At 41.9% G+C, this 23,717-nt stretch overlaps 1 protein-coding gene across 2 annotated transcripts in view; it reads right to left on the reverse strand.

Moving 5' to 3' along the window:
• Window positions 1-5,751: 5,751 nt before the first annotated feature.
• CCN4 (cellular communication network factor 4) overlaps window positions 5,752-23,717 on the reverse strand; it is a 40,347-nt gene continuing 22,381 nt past the window's right edge. Inside the window, exons 1-4 of one of the 2 annotated variants that reach the window (XM_048939797.1) lie at window positions 15,493-15,723; window positions 11,589-11,846; window positions 9,264-9,457; window positions 5,752-8,651 (exon numbers count right to left, since the gene is read on the reverse strand). In XM_048939797.1, coding sequence (XP_048795754.1) covers window positions 8,352-8,651; window positions 9,264-9,457; window positions 11,589-11,846; window positions 15,493-15,607 — 867 coding nt within the window. In that variant the 5' untranslated portion in view covers window positions 15,608-15,723 and the 3' untranslated portion in view covers window positions 5,752-8,351. Of the gene's footprint in view, window positions 8,652-9,263; window positions 9,458-11,588; window positions 11,847-15,469; window positions 15,750-23,717 lie in introns of those variants that run through there. The other variant, XM_048939796.1, reaches the window with a different exon arrangement.

A 23,717-nucleotide genomic window follows, 5' to 3' on the forward strand; every position in this document is an offset into this window, starting at 1 on the left:
TGCTCTTCCTGTATTTCGGAAAATGCTGTGATACAAAGAGACAAAAGCAAATATTTGTCATGTTTGAGCCCATGTCTCACTAAATGTGATTATTCAGCAGTTGTTACTGGAGTGTTACCAGAATGGAGGTTGGTTTGGTCAACCACAGCCTATGCCACTGCCAGTGAAAATGGGAATAACATGTGCCAACACATCTTACAAAAGAAGGGCAAAGTTATGTTCTTCTGTGAGCTTTTCTGGGAATGGCTAATCATTCCTTCCACAAGGACACCATGGTGTGTCTGTCAAAGCCTAAGCATTTTAGTTTTTTTAAACAGGGAGGAATGCATCCAATCCTTCTTGTAGCACAAAGGGATCTGTGAGCACTTCTCAGCAGCTGGGAGTTGCTAGGACCACTATAAATGTCAGCTCTGCAACAAAAAGTATTCATCTGGCAAGGAACAGTGTGTACCTGTACAGAAATCCTGGAGAGCTTTACAGAGAAGTGGTGCTTTACCTTTTAAAAGGAGTTAAGGCTCCTTTTTGCCTGCAGTACTGGGCATCCTTTACTGGTGCTTAACCTGAAGAGATGCAAGTGGCTTGCAGGTTTATGAAAATTCATTAAAAAATAAAAATAGCCAACTCCTACAGCTTGCAAGTGCCTCGATGACTTTCTTGTAGTGAGGGGCCCAAAACTTAGTACTCAAGGGTGGCCTCTAAGGAGCCAGGAGTGCCTTATGGCAGAGAGGAAATTCTGATTAGATAACAGGAGTTTTCCGGAATATAAACAATTCAACTTTCATAGTGCTCCTGAGGTTACTGAGAGCAGAAGGACCAACAGGCTTCCTAACTGCTCTTCAGAACCTCTCGTAGAATCATAGAGTAATTGCTGAAATCAGAGTTCTTTCCACCTTTTCATGGGCCTCAGCATCTACTATGCAAAGATCAGTTAAACTTCAGCAAAGCCTTCCCCCACCCTGTCATTGCAGAGCAAGAGTGGAAGTGGATGTGCCAATACTGCATGAGCGACACAGGACTTTTGTGCTGAAGGATGCTGCTTTTCTATTTAAAAGTCTCTGGAGACCAAACAGCTGGAAACTTTAACCTAGATGCATTTGGGGGGTTTATGATTAATGTCACGTGTTGCAAGCGATGGACTGAGCTGGAGGAAAAGAAACAGTTTATAGAAAAGCTGCTTATTTTTCTCTCCATTGCTGGAATCCTCTTCCTGTCTGTTTTCGTGTCTGTTGCAATCCGTGCTGCGCCAGTAACACACTGTTGTTTTCACATTCAGCAATCTCACAAGTAACTCGGTCTGCCCTCTTCCCACATGCCGTCTGCTTTTGTTTTGCACTGTTTTGTACTGTGTTGTGCTATCCCACGTTCACTGGACCTGTAAGTCTCTCTGGATCCGTACATATCAACAGCTGTTTTGATGTGTGGATTTAGTGTTTCCACTGAGCCAAATATAGGCTTTATGTTGATAGCTGATAACTGCTGTGTCTGATGTTTAAATAACCAAAAGAAAGGATGTCAGGGTATTTCAGGAGATCAGCCCTTCCCCCTCAGCCCTTTGCAACAGACAGACACAGCCTCTCACTGTTTCTATCTATTGCTTCATTAAGGGCTCCATTCATCCTATAAACAACACAGCTGCTGACCAGTGTTGGGGAAAGAGAAAGAAAAAAAAAAGGCTTTTGATTGCAACTGCCAAACAGTCCAATGTCTGTTCCTTGCAATCCAGCATGGGGATCTTTTGCTTACCCAGCAGCTACCGGGGGCCAGAGCAGAGCTGTTATTCGACGGTAATTAGAGAAGCAGCCCTCACAGCCCTCACCCTGTGTACATCAGGCACTGGACACAAACATCATGGAGCAACCCCAGAAGAGACCAAAGGTTGGGAAAGCTGTTACAGGAAGCTCTTCCTTCCCACACAGCACCTAATGCAGTCACCACCACTCTGGTGAGCCGTGACCCACATCAGAGCTGAAAACAGTCCTTGGGTGACCCGCCATGCACTGCTATTCCTTGTGGCTGAAGTGGATTATGATATTCGGGTCAAGGTCAGTGCGTGAAGAGTGCTGGGGGCAGGGAAGAGCTTTTTACTGGGCGATTGCACTCAGTGAGAACTAGGGCAGCTCTGTACACACCCTACAGCCATAACTAACGGCTCTTGGAAGAATGTAAGACTGCTAGCAGCCTGGATTTCATAGAATCATTGAATTAAGGCTAGAAAAGACCACTAAGATTATCTAGTCCAAACATCAACCCACCACCACCATGCCCACTAAACCATGTCCCTCAGTGCCAAATCTACCCCTTTTTTTTAATATCTCCAGGGACCGTGACTCCACCACTTCCCTGGACAGCCATTTCCAGTGCCTTACCAACCTAGACCTCCCCTGGTGCAACTTGAGGCCATCACCTCTCGTGCTATCACTGTTAGCTGGGAGAAGAGCCCAATCGTGGCCTTACAACAGCATCCTTTCAGGGAACTGCAGAGATAAGGTCTCCCCTGAGGTTCCTGTTCTCCAGACTGAACAATCTCAGTTCCCTCAGTTGCTGTTCATAAGACTTGTGCTGTAGACCATTCACAGCTTTGTTGCCCTTCTTTGGATATGCTCCAGGGCCTCAATGTTCCTCCCATAGAGAGAAGCTCAAATCTAAACACAGAAATGGGGCTCACCAGAGCTGAGAACAGAGGGACAAACACCACCTTGGTCCTACTGACTACACTGGCAGTCTTCGGCTGTGTGTGTGTGCATGCCCCTGCAAGCAGCAAGGTGTACAGGGCAAGTGCAGCTGCCAAGCCGAGGTTCCAACCCACACAGTGGTCCTGTTGTGTGACAGGGCTTTGTGTGTGACAGCAGTGGTGTTACCCAGCTGTAAAACATCATTGACACTCATCTTAGTAGGACCTGCTGAAGCTGCCCCACGGAATGGTGCCACCCAGCCCATCACACACCAGTGAGGCTCCTCTTGGTCTCTTTGCCTTACCTCACACCTACACTTGCATCTCCCCACCTGGGAAAAGTCTCTGCTCAACCAATTGCAATGTGGTTTCATTTAATATTAATGACAACTAAGGAACAACTTCAAGAAGGCTCACTTCTTTACTACCAGCTGACAGCACTAAACCTTAATCCCACAGTCATTCCCTCTCCACTGCTCAGGTTGGGCTTTGGTTGTGGGGAATCTCATAGCAGTAGAGCCCACCATGGCTGTCAGTACTTGATTTGGAAAGTGCTTAGGAGGCAATGGTTTTCCCAAGCTAGTCCAAATACAGTGGCTGAGAAAGCAACCAGGGTGCCCTCCATGCAAGGCGGTATGCTTGGAAGCTGACAGACATGCAAGCAGAATAAGCATCAGCCAGATGGGACTTCTGTAGGAAATGTGTTGCCTTTGCTGAAGTCTCTTGCTGAAATGTGTTTAAGTTGAAGAGGAGTTCCTTTCACATCCAAACAGGTATAGTGAAGAAGAAGGCTGGGAGGAGCTTGATTTCTCACCTAATGCTCCAGTAGGCATAAGCAAGTCCCGCAAGTCCTGGAAAGTGTTTTAAGTTCCCACTGGACCAGGAAATCCCCTTTAGATTTGTAGGAAAATTCTGAAAATCTTAATATGATGACAATTTAACTTTCCTAGCAGTAAATGATGGAATATTTTCTGGGCTTAGCTGCGAGCATGTGAGCTGGGGTATGGAACAATGATTCTTTAATTAAAATGTGTTTCTCCTTGTTTTTAATAACCTCGTTTAAACCATTTGTGTCCATATGGCTGTTGCAAACAGATTATTATAGCTTCTTAAGAGAGATAACAAAAAAGTTATGCTTAGGCAGGTTGATTAAAACACTTGACTTTGCTGAAGAGCCTACACAAGCTATCCCAAGTCCAATAAGAATACTTCAGAAGAAGAAAAAAACAACAAAGAAAGAAAAAACTCTAGAGCCAGTAGAGCCAGTAGAGCCAGAAACAGGCCTGCAAATGAGAACATGTAAGCTGGGGAACACTTGGCATTCCCAAGCTGCCAAAATATTCACACTGAAGGAACTCCCCTCAGAACATCTTTCTTTTCCTTACTACTTTATTTTCATTTTTTACAGATCCTACAGCTCAGGGCTTTGTCACAAATTGCAAGCTCACACCTGGATGCTGGTCAGATGAGGAGACTGGAAAAGGAAAAAGAAACATCCATGGTAAGCATACTTCACCTTTTTTTGCTTGCCTAAGCCTCTAAATGAGGTGTCAGTCATATATTCATTAACCATTTGCCACTTATGAGATTATTTAATATATTAAAATCACAGCAGCAACATGCCACCCACATAACCTCACCATGGTTCCATGTAACTCAGACTAACACACCAAACCAATCTATTTTTCCTATTATTTCTTCATATATTTCAGCATCTGAAGCTCACAGAAATATTTCTGCAGGACTGCTGAAATAAAGAAGTAGCAGTCTGAAAATGTATTTGTTTGGATATTTGCTTGCTTGCAGTTAATGAGAGATTTCCATTTCCATCAATGTAATAAACTGCTTATCTTAAAATTCATTAAAAAAAAAAATGGGGAAAAAAACCCACAGGGTTTAATTCACTGGATGACTCAGAATTTGAGTGTTGCAGTCCTGACGCATGACATATATACAGCACAGTCCTTGTGAATCCATTAAAAATGAAGCAACTGCACCACACCCTGAATGCATGCTGAAATAGTGTTTTAAATTCTAGTCAAAGCTCCATTCAAAGACATCTTGTAAGTTACGTGCTTGTTTCTTTCCATCCTTCAAGGAGTAGTTCCCAAACATAGCATCTTGAGCTGCCATATAGACACTTTGTTTACTATGGTAAACAAAGGGCTATGGGTACTGGAGCATTGCCATTTGCATCGGAGTCTCATACTCCATCCTTCTCCCAGTCTGCAAGGCCAACATTATGATCATTATGGGCAGGGTGTGGGTCAAACAGTCTCAGCTTAGTCTGCATTGCAAAATCCTCACTCTCATCTTTTTTCAAGCCTGTTTCTGGAGTGCTGCACCAAATGGGTCTGGCACCAGCTCAGAGCCTGACATCTCCACAATGGTATTATTGTTGCTTTTTTGGATGATGACACCACTTTCAGGTCCCAGCAGAGACCTGGGCCCATTGTGCAAGGCACAGTACAGATGCAAAGTGATCATCAGTTCCTGTTGATGGAAGAGTTTTCACCCTCACTAAAGGCAACAAACACTATAGCTTTGTTCTGGCCTGGCTAATGAAGGACTGAGGATAAGCAAAGCAGAGGGCTGAATCCTCCAAGGTCTTGGAAGGCCTTGCTCCTCAGCTTATGTAAATAGTAATCCCAAAGCTACTTTTGTAAAGTTACATGACTTGCTCAAGTTCAGAGAGAGCCAGTGAACCAAACCTAGAGGTCTTAACCCTAGCACTAATCTTCCTGTAAACATCATCCCTTAAAACAAAGGAGCTTTAAAGCACCATAAACTGCAAGTCAGGTGCATTGGCTAAAAGAGTTACCCATCCCATCCATCGTCACTGCACAGAAAAGCAGTTGCACCACCAGCAGCAAAGCTAACGGTGCTTGGTTTCCTATAGATCCGTGTCCAGTGACTCAGAAATTCCTTTAGAGAAGGGTAATAGCCATTACTTCCCACCTGGATACCTTCAGCACTTCCTTCACCACTGCGATTCATTTCCAAATGACAGATGTGTTCAAAATGTTTTAATGCTGCTGTTGTGGTTGGGCCATCCCTATAGTTGCGCTGGCTTCCTGGCAGATGTGTACAAGTGTGGTAGGAGCAATGTGCTGGTCCTCTCCTCTTCCCTGCTGTCTCATTTCTTTTTTTATTTCAGGAAAGAGAATGCTTCTCAGATCTTTACTCTTCTGTCTACTTCGTTTGACATTTGCTACCAACGGAGTGACTAATAGATAAACAAATGCATATGCCTTGTTCCCTTAGGAAACCATGACAGAAACAGAAACATCTTGGGTTTTTAGGGGGAGATCTGTGGTTTCTAGGCATTCACTTCACTAAAAGCCAACACACACTGGAGCTGTTGGTCATGCATTAGCTTACAATAGCTTCTTTTATCTCTCAATGAAATCTGTGTGGTTCAGCCACTGCAGCAGTGGTGGTTACATGTTAGCTAATTGCAAAGCTAAGCAAGGGTATTGACTGCCATAGCTTTGGGTCTGTATATTCACCCTATTTTTTCTTTCTCTACCTGTACTTGTATGAGAGAAAGACATACTGTACATGGAAATATGTTATATACACACTCTGTTTTATGCACCGTGTATTTCATGATAGGAATATATATACATAATCATATACATATATATTCATGGACATGTTCATAAATGTTCCATATATAAAATATGTAAAATATTGCATGCAGCATCATATGTGTGCATGTATATAAGACAAATATATACATATTCCCATATACACCCTCTATGTAGATATGCACAAACATATATGTATGTATGTATATATGTACACACACACACATGTATATATACATATACATAGTCCAAATCTAGAACATGGTCCAAATCATATTCAGGGAATCTTACTGAGTTCCTGGGATGACCTCTCTATCAAGAACCTCAGTGCAAACCATTCCATCTTTTGGAAAATATTGCCAACTTCTTGGCTGAAGTCTCCTTTTCTTATGTCCTCACTGACCATTTTTCCAAGAGATGATGTTTAAAATGTGACATGCCCAGTCTTGCAAAAGTTGAGCTTCAGTTTGCGTTGAGGTTTGGATTAAGGAATATGCTATCTCTATGGGAGAATGTACACATCAAATCCTTGTACATAACACTGCTCTTGAAGTTTAGAGTTTTGAAGATTTACAGCATTTTTCCTGTATGTTTTTACCTACAGATTGCATTATTTTCATCCTACTCACAAGAAACATTAATTTATCATTAGTCAGAAAGATTGATGTCTCTTGGGAACTGGTCTAGCTTCCTCTAGCTTATCAGGATGAAGACAGACAACTTGCTATTTGTAACTAAAGCAAAACAAATGACTAATTTCAAACAGCTTATCAACTGAAGTTCAGACCTTTGTGGGTCCAGGCCCCAGTCCACTCAGTGGTTCTCCTGTGTCACCAGTGAATTCACAAGCAGACACTGAAGTTTCCCATGCAGAAATGTATTTCTACTGCTCTGCTCTCTCAAGCGAAGCAGTTGGTGAACCGGTCATGGTGTATGGGATCTGTACCTACAACTAGCTCTCAAAAAACTGACTCCAGTACACTTTGGTGACAAGAAGTGTGTTGTCTGAAATGGTAACAACAGGAATATGCTTTACTCTTACCTAATATTCTAGTGTGAAACCACTTTAAACATCATTTTATTCTAAAAAGCAATCCATTTGTGACTGATGTATCATTGGTTATGCCAGAAACTCTACTTTCATATGAACTCATCCACAGAGCTAATGGGAAGACTAACACATGCATGTAATGCCTTTCCTCTACCACAGGTGTTTCTCTTCATCTCTCATCTGACTCTCTACAGCTTCTCCTCAAGGTCTGCAACACTGACCTATGGGAGTAAGTGTAAGTGGGCAAGAGACTCTGTCCTGTAGGCATGAGCTCTGGAGTAGCCATTTTGGATTCAGAGCATTCGGGCTGTTCAAGATGAGAGCTGGTAGCAAAACTGTGAAAATAACTCTGGCACAAGATTCCCCAGGAAATAAATAGGAGCTCAAGAAGTGTGGAGCACAGAGGATCTTTTACCTATACTAGTGCAGTGAAACAGGGACAGCACAGAGGAACATTCTTCTCCTAAAGGTCTTCCCATGGATCCATAGTAGTGGGATCTAAGGGAGAATGACAGAGGAGAATTTCCTGGGACTGTTCTCTGTGTGTGACAGAGAACAGGTCAAGTACAGAGGGTCACTAGCATCAAAGGCTGAAGTATTATGGGGAAAATAAATTACATATAATAATGCTCGTTTTTCATATTAGATTATATTATTCAAGAAACAATAGTAAAGATGTCTCAAGCTCATGTCTAAGTTCCTGACAGCCATACTTTTGCTCTCATACAAGTGTAATGCTCTTTCTTTTGGACAGTGAAACTGCTGGGCTAATAAGTTCCAGTGCCAGCAAGACTGTTATTTAAGTCCTGGAGTCTGCTTAGAAGAATTTCTGGCTACTCTTAATGGATGGAGGTCTGTTAAGAGTTGAAAACCCTGCTTGTTCAAAGCCTCTCTAAAAGCAGTGTGGCAAAACAAGGAAATTTAACATCCTAACTCAGGAAAAAACAAATTGTACATTGGCATTGGATGAAAGATTCTCCTTTTATTTTAAAACCTCTGTAAAATCAGAGCAATGGGTCAATTCCAGCATTCAGCCAATTTAATTAGCAATTTCAGAGTAATCGTGGTAATGAGCCAAGTCGGCAAAGATGTCATTGGGGTTCTTGCAGTTCAGGTTGCAAAAACAAGCATTGATCCACATGATTTTCCAGGAAATCTCAGTTCCATCTGGGCACTCAAACCTCACTTCAATAGTCTTGGACTTGTAGGGTGTGCAGCACCTGTTGTCTGTGCAGATACCACAATATTTGGGTCTATAAGGACTTTTGCTCACGCATCCCGAGATAGTGTAGTTCATGGGTTCATTGGCCCTGTAGACAGCCAGGCACTTCTTCCCAGGCTAAATCAGGGAACAGAAAAAGAGACTGATTAATACTCATTGCTTCAAACTGACACAGGGAGATGAAAACCACCTCGCCGAGGTTTATGGTTTAGTGGATGTGATGGTGATGGGTTGGTAGTTGGAGTAGATGATCTTAGCATTTTTTTTCCAACCTTAATGATTCTATGATTCTATGAAGCTGCTAAAAGTGTTTTACAGACTGGATCTAGAGGTGTGACAGGTGGACACATCTAAACATGAATCCAGAAGCTGCAAGTAGGATACTTGCAAAATACAATTTATAGGCAGGACCAGCAGTGCAGCATCACTTTTCTGCTAGCTGAGCCTCAGATCTGCCTACACCAGCAGTGAGCAGAGCAGGCTTGGCTTGCTTTTCCTTGTAAGGAGCTTTTGGATAAAGTTAAAGCTCTCAGGGGAAGGTTTTCATTCCAGCATGTGAAAGCACAGGAGGGGACATTTTGACCTCTCTGCAGCACAGTGAGTCCGCGTGCGCTCACTAATGGCCTCTGAGTTCAGAAGTGCAGTTCTCAGAGGCCAGCACACTAGCAAACAAAGGCTGGCCTCATGTCCAGACAAAGCTCAAGGGAAGCACGAAGAAGTGGTCCCCACCTTAATGTGCTTGGTGATATCCACCTCGCAGGGCCGCATGTTGCACAGGCGGCTTTCCTTCAGCAGCCGGCACTGGTCGTTGTCGTTGGAAATCCTGGTGGAGATGCCCAGCCCGCAGGTCTTTGAGCAGGGACTCCAGGGTGAGGTGTGAACGATGCAGTTCTTCTGCCAGGCTTCATCCTCCCCCTCGTATGCTATAGGGAACAGATTATCATATATTACTCAGCCAGGCAGCTTTCTGTATTACACACCCTTGCTCAAGCTCATTACCCATTCAGGCCACTAACCCAAATAATTAAATCACAACGGAGCAGCTCAGCATCCCCACGAAGCTCCGCTTGCTTTTTTACCTCCCCATCCCACCCCCTTTGCCACTGACCTACTTGTGTCAGCCCCTCCAGCACTGCGAGCTCTTGGGGCCGGAGCTGATTTCTCTATTTCTCTTTACAGCCTCACACAAGGAGGTCCTTGTCTGGGCCCCCAGGTGCTATCACAATGCAAACACTTCATCACAGAAGTTGGTGCAGAGAAGTAATGAGGTCTGATCGCACCATGAAGGGTTATGATTTCTGAGTCCATTCAATTGATTCCCTGTAGCAGAAAGTTGCTGACAGTCTTTGCTGTATGGCTGAGAGGTCTGGGAAGCAGCCACCGCCTTTCATTGGAAGGAAGAGCAGCTTGAATAGCTCACAAGGAACTTGGGAACCGCTTAGAAAAGGGTGGGCTCTGTTTTGAAAGGAGCCATCGACCTCAGGTCAGGTTCCTTCACAGTCTCTGTAAAAGTCCCCACTGGTCTGCAGCTCACAGCATGGCTCTGGTAGAAACTCAGCTGTGCTGAGCATGCTCATTATAATACTAGCTATCAATTTTAAAATGCTATTTTAATAATTAAATCAAATATAATAAAAGATAACCCTACTTCTACTTCTAAGATAAAAAGTTAGGCAGGGAAAGCTGTGCTATGCCCATTTGTATGCCATAGTCCATGCAGAGAAAAGGCACATTTCAGTAAGAGATGCTTTAAATTTGGATCTACTTTGCAGCTGAGAGATACCAGGGACAGAAGTGAGTGATAAAATCTGGTGGTTTTAATCCACAGAAAAGAGACTAAAGATTTTTCAGGAGTTGGATTTGATGATACTTTATGGGTCTCTTCGAACTCAGGATATTCTATGATTTTTTTTATTTTTATTTTTTGTACAACAAGCATACGGTCCAAGGATGGAGAAAAAATGTATGTATCATCAATGGAAAAATAACCAAGTTCCCTGGCCTACTGCAAACAACCTGTGTCTCCTTGAGCTCTACTTTTGTGACATATTCTGTGGAATGACGTGACTCATGCCTGTACATTGCTTCACAATGTCATGAGGATAAATGTATGACACACGGCAATGGAAACACACTGTAAGATTTAGAGACCATGCAAGTGGCAAATGGTACCACATCTGTTCAGAGAACTATATGATCCTCACTGTGAATGTGAGTGTGAGGGAAAAAGATACCTTATATGATACATAACATAAGGTGAATAATGACATTGATCCAAGTGAACATAACTGCAAAAACCTGTAGAGATACAAAGACATTTTTGCCTAAAATTTCTAGTGAACCTTTCACCACAATATTTCAAAGCATATCTGAGTTTGGGACTATTAAGGGGCTTTAAAAATGTATTACTAATGCAGTACCAGCCAGAAAGAAACTCTCAGTATCAAATTAAAATGAGATCACTTTGCTTTTCAGAGGTCCAGACAGAGAAAAAATGGTGAAGTAAAAAGGACTTGTGACATCTTACAAGTGCCAGCAGTGTGTTTATTGTCACACAAGCATGTCTGATCAATCTCACGTTCCTGCTCAGGAGGTAAAGCACCCCACTGCTGTATACATGTCCTGTCCTTCACTACAAGTCATCTAAGAGTGTCTGTGCCTTGTTCACACAAATACAAGACACCTGCCAGGCCAGACAGTGCAAACTAATAATCTTGTTGCTGACACTGACTTCAATTCAGGACAAGAGGTAATGGCCTTAAGTTATACCAGGGGAGATACAAGTTGGGTATTAGGGTATTAATTTCTTCTCAGAAAGAGTGGTGACATAGTAGAACAGGCTGCCCAGGGAGCTGGGGGAGTCACTGTCCATGCAGGTGTTCAAGAAATGTAGAGAAACGTGGCACTGAGGGACACAGTTTAGTGGGCATGGTGGGGATGGGTTGATGGTTGGACTAGATGATTGTAGTGGCAGCTTCCAACCTTACTGATTATATGATGCTATGGTTCAGTTCCCTGATTACTAAGGAGACATCCACCAAACTCTCACCATACCTGCAGAAGAGATGTGACGTGGAGAAGTCTTCCTGATTTTCTTGGAGTCATCACAAACCCACTGCTCACAGCACTTCCCTGCCATCTTAATCAGTTTTGGGTTCGGGCACCAGACAAGGGGCGGGCGTGAGTTTGTGCACATGGGAATGCAGCCCACGGCCCCATTAATGCATGTGCAGTTGTATTTGCAGTTGGGCTGAAATGTGTCCCCATTATTATATCTGACTCCATTGAGGACACATCCTACACCGACAATCTCTGAAAGGAGAGAAGAAAAAGACACACAAAGCACCATTACAATAATGCTGTCAATGAACTGTGTTAATGTATTCCTTTTAACGCACTCTGAGGTGCATTAAAAAGAGTGTGGCCAGCAGGCAAGGGAGGTGATCCTTCCCCTCTATTCTGCCCTAGTAAGGCCACATTTAGAATACCTGGTTCAGTTCATAAAAGACAGGGATCTCCTAGAAGGGATCCAGCAGAGGGCCACAAAGATGATAAAGAGCCTGGAGAATCTCCCATTTGAGGAAAGACTGAGTAACCTGGGTCAGTTCAGCTGGGGTAAAAGAAGACTGAGAGGGAATCTGATAAATGTTTATAAATATCTAAAGGGAGGTAAGAGGCAAATGGATGAGCCTAGGTTCTTCTCAGTGGTGTGTAGCAATAGGACAAGGAGCAAAGGCTTAAAACTTGAACATGGGAAGTTCCATACTAACAGCAGAAGACCTTTATAGGAAGGGTGACAGAGCACTGGAACAGGTTGCTCAGAGGGATTATGGAGTCTCCTTCTATGGAGATATTCGAGATCCATCTGGATGCCTATCTGCATTATCTATTGTAGGGTCCCCCCTAACAGGGGGTAGGACTTGTGATCTCTAGAGGTCCCTTCCAAGCCCTGCAATTCTGTGATTTACCAAGCTGCTCTCTGAGCAAAAGGAGGCAACATAGGGACATGTCAGGGCTGCAGTGTTCAGCATGATGCTGAGACAAATGTAGTCACACCATCTGAGAAACCTTAAATTCCGAATCACTGAAAAAATAAATCCTATAATGCTTCATGAAAAAAAAAATGGTATAAAATAAAATGTTTCATGCACAAATTCTCACTTAAATGATCGTTTCATGGCAGGCTGAACGAAACTATTAGAAGCTATTCACAGTAGGAACAACCCAATTAATTAAAACTGAAACTGAGTGAAATTTGATAATTTCTGAGAAATAAGAGAGGATTGCATGCAGTCTCAGTGCAATACAGATGTGGTTGACACTTGTACCCTTCCAAAGCAGCAGTAGGAAGAGAGCTGAGATAGCAAAGGAGCACCTAAAATGAGAGTGGATTACTGTATTAGGGAAGTCGATCCCACCGAGTTTATCACAGAACAATTTCCTTGGAAAATTAAGAAAAACACTATAATGTTATGAAAAATATCATTTGATGCATATTTGTAAATAAAAGCATGGATGATCAAGTTTTTTTTGCTATCCTTGAATAGGAATCTCATTGATTCAGGCAATAAGATGCAGAGCAACAATTTTAATTTTGAAGGCATGGACAATTATTTGGAATCGGTGGGAGAAATCAAATAGTAAATTGAAGCTTCAGTTTCCTGTTTGGTCACACGGAGGCAGTGTGCACCCAGAGATCAGTTTGCTCAAGTTTTAAGTCTGGTTGGAAATGGAGCTGCAGTGCGGTTGTGCTTCAGGGCCAGCACAAACTGAAATGCTGGATTAAAATCCTCAAAAGCTGCCTATTTTTAGAATGAGTGGAATGAAAAGATCAAACACAAATCCTTTCTTCTACACACATAGAAAATAAATAAATAAATATACTTGCTGGAATGTGAAGCACAGAACCAGATTGTGCTTAGCTCCAACTGCAATGATGCTTCAGCCTTTATATTGAAGGTTTACTCATTGTTGGAGCCAAAGCAGAGGATTCTGCTGCACACATTTCTGGCTGCGCACACAGATTATATTTCAAGAAAATTCTGTATTCCCTGGTATCTTTTTATTTGCTTTAAGGACACTCCTCCAGAACTGTGCTAACTCTGCTTCCTAAAGTCCACATCCATCAAGAAGTTCACTGTGAAAACAACCCCAAACACAGACTGTGCACACAGACTGCATCTAAGATGAGCGAATGGGGGGTACTTCACAATTCCCATCCTTATATGCACAAAACCTACTTCTCCATCTGGATGTGTGTTCTGCACCCCACTGTATCCCTGCTACAGTACAGAGAAAATCCAGCAACACAAGGAGAGCTGTAGTGACTCTCAACAGGCTCCTATCTGATGTCCAAGACATACATCAGCATGCTAGTCCAGATACACTCTGAATTTCCACCATATTTCTTTTCCAGATTCTGCTTCCAAGATCATTCAGGATCTTTATTTTCCACAAATCCTATTGTTCCTGTAAGTCAAGCATGCCCAGAGAAGCTGTGCATTCCCCCATCCTGGAGGCATTCAAGGCCAGGCTGGATGGGGCACTGATCAACCTGATCTAGTGGGAGGTGTTCCTGTTACAGCAGAAGGATTGGAACTAGATGGTCTTAAAGGTCCTTCCCAACCCAAACCATTCTATGATTCTACGCTTTGGATTCTCTAGAGCTAGAGTTTTTGGCATCCAGCTACATAGCAAATTCCTCACAACAGTTAGCCCCCGAACCCCCAACTCAGGGCTCCACCCTTGCCTTCAGTCACCCTATAGCCAGTGAGAGTCTGGTGTATTTGGAGTGGAGGGATGCAGCCTATGTACAACATAGTGCATGGAAAAGAACGTGTCAGCACATCCTGTCATCTGCATCCACCCACATGCTGAAAGCAAGGGTAACCACAACTTTTTGTTGTAGTCAGAGATAAACTGTTTTACCTCATAATCATGGAAAGACCTAGCTTCTCATGTCCCTCAGCTGTGCACACCACCATGCCCCTCACCATATAACCAAAAATGTCACAAATTAGGGGATATATTTTCATGATAATAGGGGATGTGAAAGCATATTGGATGGGGAATCCTTTTAGACCTCACAGGACAAGCTGTAGCTCCTCCTACAACACACTGTTATTGCCACAAGTGTAGTAATTATTTGGGATTTATGGGAGGACTACAAATTGTGAAATCCAACTAAGAAAACAAGTGTTTAGATAAGTAAACACAATGCAATGTGAAGTCTTCCAAAGAAGCTTAGGAAGGCTGAGGAAGAGACAACCTCCAGCTTGTTTTTCTCTCCAACTGCAGGGCCAGCTGAACTGATATTGTTGTTTACCTAACCTGTTCTTGCAGACCTCCCAAGAAGATACCATGTTCACACCAGACAAAACATCTGAATGATCCTATATCCTCTTTTCTTTATCTTGGATCTTTCTAATCTTAAAAATCACAGTTTAAGTTTCTAGCTCCCATAACATAGCTTCTCTAGTTGTTATTCTGTGTATGCTACAAAAATGTGCTGTTCTTCTTTGAAAACCATTATTGGGAATAAGTCTTTCCATCAGCATGTTTTTCATCCAGACCCCAATATTTCTTGTCTTTAAAGACAGTTGCACAACAGCACTTCCTACATTCACAACCCACTATAGAACCTCTTCCTGTTACAAGGAATGTAGAATCATCTACTTGCAAACCTGAAGGCCTTCAAATGATGGTTACTTCTTGCTTGTGGATGCAGCAACTCAAAATGCAAGAATTCATTTGCCATTCCTCCTCATCCAGCCAGCTACCGCAAGACTAAAGACAGAAAGGAAATGGAAGAGGATGGAGGAGTAATGGAGGAGCCACTGAATTTACAGTCAGGTATTTAATGAGATAAATTTCAGCTCAGACAGAGAGGAGCTGCCAGTGTATATCTAAGTCAAAAATATATGTACATCACTTACGTGCACATACTCCTATTTCGTACCTAGGTCTGTCTCCACTGTAGTCACAATACAGGCCCCTATGAAAATCACAGGTATCAGCCTCAGTGCAATTCTCTCCACGCTGCTTGGCACACATCTTGCAGCAATCGCAGCCATCTGTGACAAGGCTGACTCCTACTGAGCACCGAGGTGGGGACTTCGGACACTCGCACGGCCACTTACAGTACTGAGTCCGTGTGTAGGCCTCTGTTGCAGCAGGGATGGTGGAGGTCATGGTGGTGGAGGTCTGGGCAATGGCCTACAAACAAAGAAACACAGCTTGGAAACTGTTCCAGAGAAAAGTGGCCGTGAATCCTGCGGTGATTAGTCCTCAATAAAAATCCCACTGGTTCCAAAGACGCTACAAGGAAACCAAAGAATAAATGTCATAAATGCGCTGCTCTACCATAGACCCCTTCAGATGTCAACCAAGGACAAAGACTCTGCACCTTGGACTATCATTCAAACTGCATAGATCCAGATTGCTGGTACTCAGCCTTTTCCAGACCTCTCCTCTCTGAACATGTAGGAAAATCTGATATATGAGATGAAGACGTGATGAGTCCGGTCCATGTTATCCTGGGTACTTGGCTATGAGAGAGGGTACTCATGTGATAGACGATGCTTCACCATAGCTGTTGTTGCCTGTTGGTTGAGAGATAGCATTAGAGCCTTTTGACAACTTGAAGACTCCCTCAGGCAACAGTAGCTGCCATTCAGGTCTCCAACCAGGGTCATCATAGAATCAGCATAGAATGGCCTAGGTTGAAAAGGACCACAATGATCACAGAATCACAGAATCACAGTGATCATCTAGTTTAAATCCCGCTGCTATGTGCAGGTTACCAACCACCAAACCAGGCTGCCCAGAGCCACATCCAGCCTGGCCTTGAATGCCTCCAGAGATGGGGCATCCACAACCTCCTTGGGCAACCTGTTCCAGTATGTCACCACCTTCTGAGTGGTAAACTTCCTCCTAATATCTAACCTAAATCTCCCCTGTCTCAGTTTAAAACCATTCCCCCTTGTCCTATCACAATCTCCTCATAAACAGCCATTCCCCCTCCTGTTTATATGCTCCCTTCAAGTACTGGAAGGCCACAATGAGATCTTCCCAGAGCCTTCTCTTCTGCAAAAGAGGTTAGTGTTGTGTTTTGAAAACACAGGAAAATGGGCTCTATCTGACTTCCTTTTCCTTGGATTTATCCCTAGTTATGTGGGTCTTGCATTCAAAACATCCTCTCACAAGAGGACAGGAAAAAAGTCTGTGAGCCCACAACACACTGACATGCAGCTAGGAACTTCTTTGATGTGAGGATGAACTAAAATCTACATATTTTACACTCTATCATGGATCTCCTGAGGATGGCTTGGCCACCTGTTCTCTTCTTGCAATAGCATTAATACAACTGCCTTCTTACAATACCTTAGCACTTTAACTTGAACAGAAACAAGGTTAGAGAAAAGCAAAGAGAGTCTCTGAAATAAAAATCTATCCAACTGGCTCTGAGCATTTTGATATTCAAGTACACTCACCTCTGAATAATGTTTTGCTTGCCTCCTGTAACACAACACACATAAAATTGAGTTCCCTGAGAGATTCCCAGTGCTAAGCAAGGAAGCTATACTCTGGCTATAACATTTAAAAAAAAGAATAAAAAAGACATGCATTTCTTTTAACCATCCCCATCCTTATCCATCCTTTGTAGTGTTCACACACACACATTCAACAGAGATGCTCTCTTTCAGTCCTAAAGTAGAAACTTTCCCCAATGACAAGATGTGAGGGCTGCAAAGAATGCATTTGTAACTCTGTAAAGTGCAGAGAACAAGGAAAGACAAGATCTAACAACTGCTAAATTAATCCCATCCATTCCTGGCTATCTTGTACTGTTGTGACAGTGCACTCCTTTCCCTCCCCATCACCCCCCTCTCTCGCTACAGTCCAGCCTGATCGTTGTGGCCTATTTAAGGCCTAGTGCACACAACGAGGTGGAAAAGATCTTGTTCTTGGGACTAATAACAATCAAGGTTTCACCACTGGTGATCAAACACCTGATAACCGACACCTGGTTCAACAGAACCAATTCTAAACTGTATGACTGTGAGTCAACCATTCCACCCAAAAATACCAAGCAGTCTAAGAACCCCTGGCAGAGTAACTCTCTCCTTGCAAGCATCTGGCTGCACACCAGAATCTCCCCTTGAGTAGGTGCAAGTCTCGAGGATACTTAACATGCATGCAGAGATTCACTCAGGACTTGCTTGACAGATCCTCTGTGATTTATTGTTTTTAAACTACTCTAGTTTTGCTAAGATTTGAGCTTAGATTCATTTTTCACCCCCCACCTTTTGTGTAGCAAATAGTCAAGGATAACTAGCCATTTCAAATCTTGTGAAGTCATTGTTCAAATTACCATCTTGTATCTATTTATACCAATAGGTAAATTTCTGCCTTCCTCTTACAAGTGAAGCGTGCAGTGCTTTAGCCTCCTCCCACAACAACTGTATATTCTATATATAAAAGAAAGAGTTGGAAGTGGAGACTTTTTTTATAATATCCTAACAGCCTCGCTGGTGGATCTGTGTACCCAGGGCTGTCAGCAGCAGCTAATCACTCTTTAGAAATAACCATATTTCTTTCAGATTGACTGTCCTAAGCCAGGACACTGAAGTTAATAGCAACACTTAAAGTGGACACCTACACATGCATATCTGAGGAATGGACTGAGAATTCCTCCCTTCTCCTCCAAGTGGTGCATCTGCTTTCTCCTGGTTCTATATATTTTCCAATGTATTGTTTTCTTTACAGTGTCAAATGTCTCAAAAAAAAAAACACGGGGTGGGGGTTGGCTGGCTTTCTATTCACTCCAATCAAAACAAAGGCTTTGTTGGGAAAAGCCAAGAATTGCCACTGCTAGTGCTATATTTGAAGATAAGTTTAAGTATCTTAGTAATTAGTTAGCCTTTATGTAGAACACTAAACTGTTAACTCACTGCTAATCTCTGCCAAATAGGCACTGTGTTTGCTCTGGGCATCATTCCCAAATCCATTAAGGCCTCCTTTACACAGAGCTGGCCTTAAAGTTGGCTTAAAATCACATTTAAACTCATGTTTAAACTAAAACATACCAATATAATTTATTCCCACTTTAAAGCTCCTTAATGCTGCCAAAGTTGTTAAAAGAGGAATGTCCAGAACAATGAAAAGCCCTGTCCCTTTAATGGTATTTTTCATTCCACTCAGAATAGTTTGAGAAAGTTCAATAATCTGTCACTTGAGAAGCCTCTTCAAGTGCAATAAACCTATTTACTTTGTTGCTGATGAGTAAAAAAGTGCTTAATCAAATCCAGATAGACAGACAAAAGTCACACAGCTATTTAAAGGGCCCATTGCCATGGCCCAACCCCGTAAGTAAATCCCTTCGCAGACCATTGTTTCTACTGTTAATAAGGGCAAGCAAACAGCCCTATGTGTATCTACATTATCTACATTACCTACATTAAATGTCTGTGAATCAACATACAGAAAGTAATCAGTAAATCCTGTCAATCCAGTGATTACAGTTAATAGGTGAAGGTAAAGACTGCATACTTGTAAAGGACTTGTAAAGGCTTGGTCACCACCATATATTGAAATGTGTCCATCATGCACCAGAGCAAGTGTGCTACCTGTGCAGCTTCCAGGCCTTCTTCCTCTACCCTCCTCATTCCCTTTGTTATAAAAGAAGCAATTCTACACATTTATAAATACTTGGCCTTTTCTCATGGCCATCTGTCACCACTGGGATACCTAAATCCCTTTGGAAAAGTCATTTAACCCCTCTACTGCAGCATCTCAGAGCCCTTTGGGATACTTTCCTATTTATGGTTAAGTCACAGCAAGTAATGTTTTCTAAAAAACATAATAAAAACCATCGTTTCCATGGTTACTATCAAAACCACACAGTAATGGTCCTCATCAACAGGCATCCTTACCAAAATCAAAGTAGAATTAACAACAAAGGCACAGCACAACAAAAACTTTCGTGTAAGTTACCATTTCAAGAATCGTGTCTTAAGGGTCAATATAATACATAGGAGGACAACTATTTTGTATGAAATTCAGCATGAGAGTGAAGAGAAATGTAACAATAGTGATGGGGAGTTGAAAAACATATTTTAAAACAGAAAAAGCGTCTGCTAGGAAAATTTTTTTCCAGATATTGGTAGTTAATTTCATTTTTATAACTACTCTTCATACTTGGGGTCAGCAAATCTGTTGTGTTGGGTGCTGAGGAGAAGATGCTCCACTGCAAGTTATTAACGAGATCTAACTATGTTGCTACTGGGGATTAAAAATCCATTCTCACTGACTGAAGTATTTCTCTGTAATAACATCTCTCCTAATTTATGGTAGGCAAACCCCAAAATCATTTCTTTTTGTATCCACAGATAATAACATTTCACTAGCAATAACTTCCTGATAATTTCCAGGTTCACAGTCAAGAAAAGAGAAGAAGAAAACAAAGTGTCTGAGTGGGTACCACAGCCACAAAATCAATACTTGTAATAGCCACAAGTTTTATTATGCAGATTTTTAAGATAAGATATGAATACCAGAGTTTTTGCAGCATATTCTACCTACTGGAAAGGTGCATTTCCAATCTGTTGGAAAATACCATAGATGTAAGTTTGTTTTATTTTTTGAAGTTGGAAAGACCAAGATGCAGTGTTGAAATTAATGCATACAGCCCAAATTGCAAGAGAACAGCACCACTGTTACATAATACATGAGGAAACCTCAAGGTTTGTTTTTAGAATAAAGGCTGAGATACATTGCAGTATATTCCTTTACTTCCACTTCTTATAGAGCTCTAAAAGTACATTTGCATGTATTCATTTAACTGCTCCAATGCTGTAAGATCTTAGTCTTAAAATCTTTCAGGTAATTTTTTCTCAAGACAAGGTAGGTCTTGTCTTGGAGAAGAAAGGAGAGAAAAGTCATCAGTGTTCTTCCCCTCTATTTTATTGATGAGAAAAAAGGTGGACTGTCTCTATTTTCCAACTGTAGAGCAGCTCAAAGGAGCATTTTTAAGCTACATTTCTGATACTGCCTTTCTGAACATTTTCGAGATGCAATCTGAATTATCTCCTGTCCTCCAGCTCTGGCACACTCACAAGAGAAAGATGTTGAAGTGGAGACCTTTTTTATAATACCCTCCTTATTATCAAAAGAAGATTATGTGATCAAATCATCTGATTTGCAGACTGCCCCTAACAGCCTCACTGGTGGATCTGTGTACCCAGGGCTGTCAGCAGCAGCTAATCACTCTTTAGAAATAATCATATTTCTTTCAGATTGACTGTCCTAAGCCAGGACTCTGAAGTTAATAGCAACACTTAAAGTGGACACCTACACATGCATATCTGAGGAATGGACTGAGAATTCCTCCTGTCTCCTCCAAGTGGTGCATCTGCTTTCTCCTGGTTCCACCTACTGGCTGAACTATTTAGTCAGCCTTGAGCAGAAACATCAGTAGAGCCAATTCTACGTACAACGTACAGATCCAAATGCTCTCACTCAAAGCTCTTTGAAAATCACCCCAGGAGACTCAGATTGAGAGAGCTGCATCATCCCCTTAACAACCTGATGCAACACTGTTTGCAGGAGAACACAGGGGCTGGAGCTTAATAAAGAAGTTAAAATGAATTATATATACGTATGTATGTATGTTTGTATATAAAAAGAATGTATGTAATGAGGCAATATCCATCTCTGAGTACCATCACTGGGAAAGCACAGAGATTGCTTAGTGTAAACCCAACAGAAAAAGAGCTTGACAGCTCAGTGCATAATGCTGATTTTTCACCACATTTAGGATCTAGAATTACCTTTCAATTCCGCAGTTAAAAAGGGAGTAGTATTGTGTGGATATCTGAATGGGAGGCAAATCCCCAGTGAGAGTGGAGCAATTTTGTCAGTCTCTCTAAAAACATTGTGAAAATCATGCTTAGAGACGCTGTAATTCAAAACATTTTCACCCCATTCACACAGTATGGATGTCTGTCATATAAACACATGAGAAAAAAAGCAATTTTATGTCTACCTTGATGGAAATGTGAGAGCTCTGTTGAGGATCCAGTTCGGAAACCTTACAAATATTGCTGCTTCCAAACATATGAAGAGCAAAATTGTGCATTTCTGCTATTTCTGCTGTAAGAATTACTTTTTCCCAACAGTGCAAGACACTCATAGACGGACTAATCTTGAATTCAGTTAAGATGAAGAAAAGGAAAGGCTCAAAGGCACATTGAAAAGGGACAACTTTTATTTCACTATAAAATAGACAACATATCAAAATGAATCTGAAAGGGCAAGTTGGCTGTGGTGTTTCCATTGTGAGGGCTTTACCTAGCTTGTAAAGCTACAGCAAAGACACCAGTGTATGGAAACAACTGGTTATGTTGTCATGAAAAACAGCTACTTTCTAAATGTTACTCATTTTGCACACAAATGACATTACATTTGTCTACAGTCTTCTGACTGTTTTGAGAAACAAATGAGAAGAAGTAAGATCAGGACACATTTGTGATTTGTGACTGTATACAGGAGATGATAGAGAAGAAGGCATGCCAGGGAAGGGTTATTTTTAAGCCTAATAAGGCTAGCTTCAGGAGGCTGTAAGCTAGAGCAAAGAGATAATGTGGGACAAAAGGAGATTAGTTGTAGCTCAGCAGAAGAGTTATCTCATTATACATTGCCAGGGTGTGAAAGCAGGAGTATTGGTTACTACAGGTCAAAAGAGCAAGTGCTTTTCTTGGTTTCTGATGAGCACAGTAGGACCTGGCTTACATCAGTGGGCTTAGAATCACAGAATCATTAAGGTTGGAAAAAGTCACTAAGATCACCTGGTCCAATTGTTGGCCCATCACCACCATGCCCATTATGTCATGTCCCTCAGTGCCACATCTACGCTTCCTTGAACACCTGCAGAGGTGGTGACTCCACCAACTCCTTGTGCGGCCTGTCCCAGTGCCTCACCGCTCTTTTGGAGAAGAAATTTTTCCTAATATCCAACCTCCAGGACTCAATGTCTGCCTTGAAGCAAGGTGCACAGAACTCAACACTGTACTCAAGGCACAGCCTCACCAAAGCAGAATACAGCGTGATGTTCACTTCTCTAACCCTACACTATTTCTGATACAAGTCAGGACGCTATTGCCCTTCTTGTCCACAGTGAGGACACTGCTGGTTCATGTTCAGCCAGATGTCAACTAACACCTGGCTCAAATCAGGCTATCAAGGTAGAAATTTGCTTTTTGGCTTTACTCAGTTTGAAATTCTGAGCTGAATATTGCTGAATATTTGGATTACTACTAAATACAAGACAGATGGGTTGACAAAGAACCAGTTCTTACAGCTAGATCAGCAGTAAACACAGTGCTATCAGGTTTTCCTTGTTATACTTTCACAGCAAATCCCCAAATCCCTATGAATGCTCAGCAACTATCACAAGATAATACTAATGATGAGTGAGCCAGCAGCAGGGCAGAGATATAAATCAGATTCTGCAGGACACATAACAGGAAGAGGAAAATATGATTACTCGGGGCACGGCTTCCCAGAGCATCCATGAGTTTCTAGATACCTTCTTAAAACTGTCAGACATGAAATCTCCAAAATATATTGTACACTGGTGGTTCCTGAACACAGAAAATGTAAGACAGTTTTATAGATGTCAAGTGCCAGTTGGATTTATTCTTGATGTGCACTGTAAGCTGAGCAGAAAGGAACATTCTTCATGAAGCATAACATTCAATAGCTTAAGAAAATAAAAAATCCACAGTGAGTCAACCATTAATATTTCTGAGATCTGCAAGTAATGAAAAACCAACTTCCCATAACATCATTTTGGAAAATATATCTGTAGGAAGAATGCAGGCAGATGTTTGAAATATCCTTTTCTAACTCAGTTCAGACAATTGCAGAGTAAAGATTACATACATTCACTGCTTTGCCAAAATATTGCCAAAATATTGCTCATAGTGGCAAACTCAGTGTAGTCTTGTGTTTTCTTTACTTTTCTTGATGGAGTGTTCAGAGTGAAGGAACTTCTCTGATAGAAAGCAACCTGATGTTTTGTAAGCATTCTTCCAGTAAGAGTAGCACTTCCTTAGAATTACAGTGACCTAAAAATGTTTGTACATCATTAACAAGTTGACATGGCCACTACATACTCCATTA

Source organism: Lagopus muta, chromosome 3 (genome assembly GCF_023343835.1).
Source record: "Lagopus muta isolate bLagMut1 chromosome 3, bLagMut1 primary, whole genome shotgun sequence".
NCBI classification, from domain to species: domain Eukaryota; kingdom Metazoa; phylum Chordata; class Aves; order Galliformes; family Phasianidae; genus Lagopus; species Lagopus muta.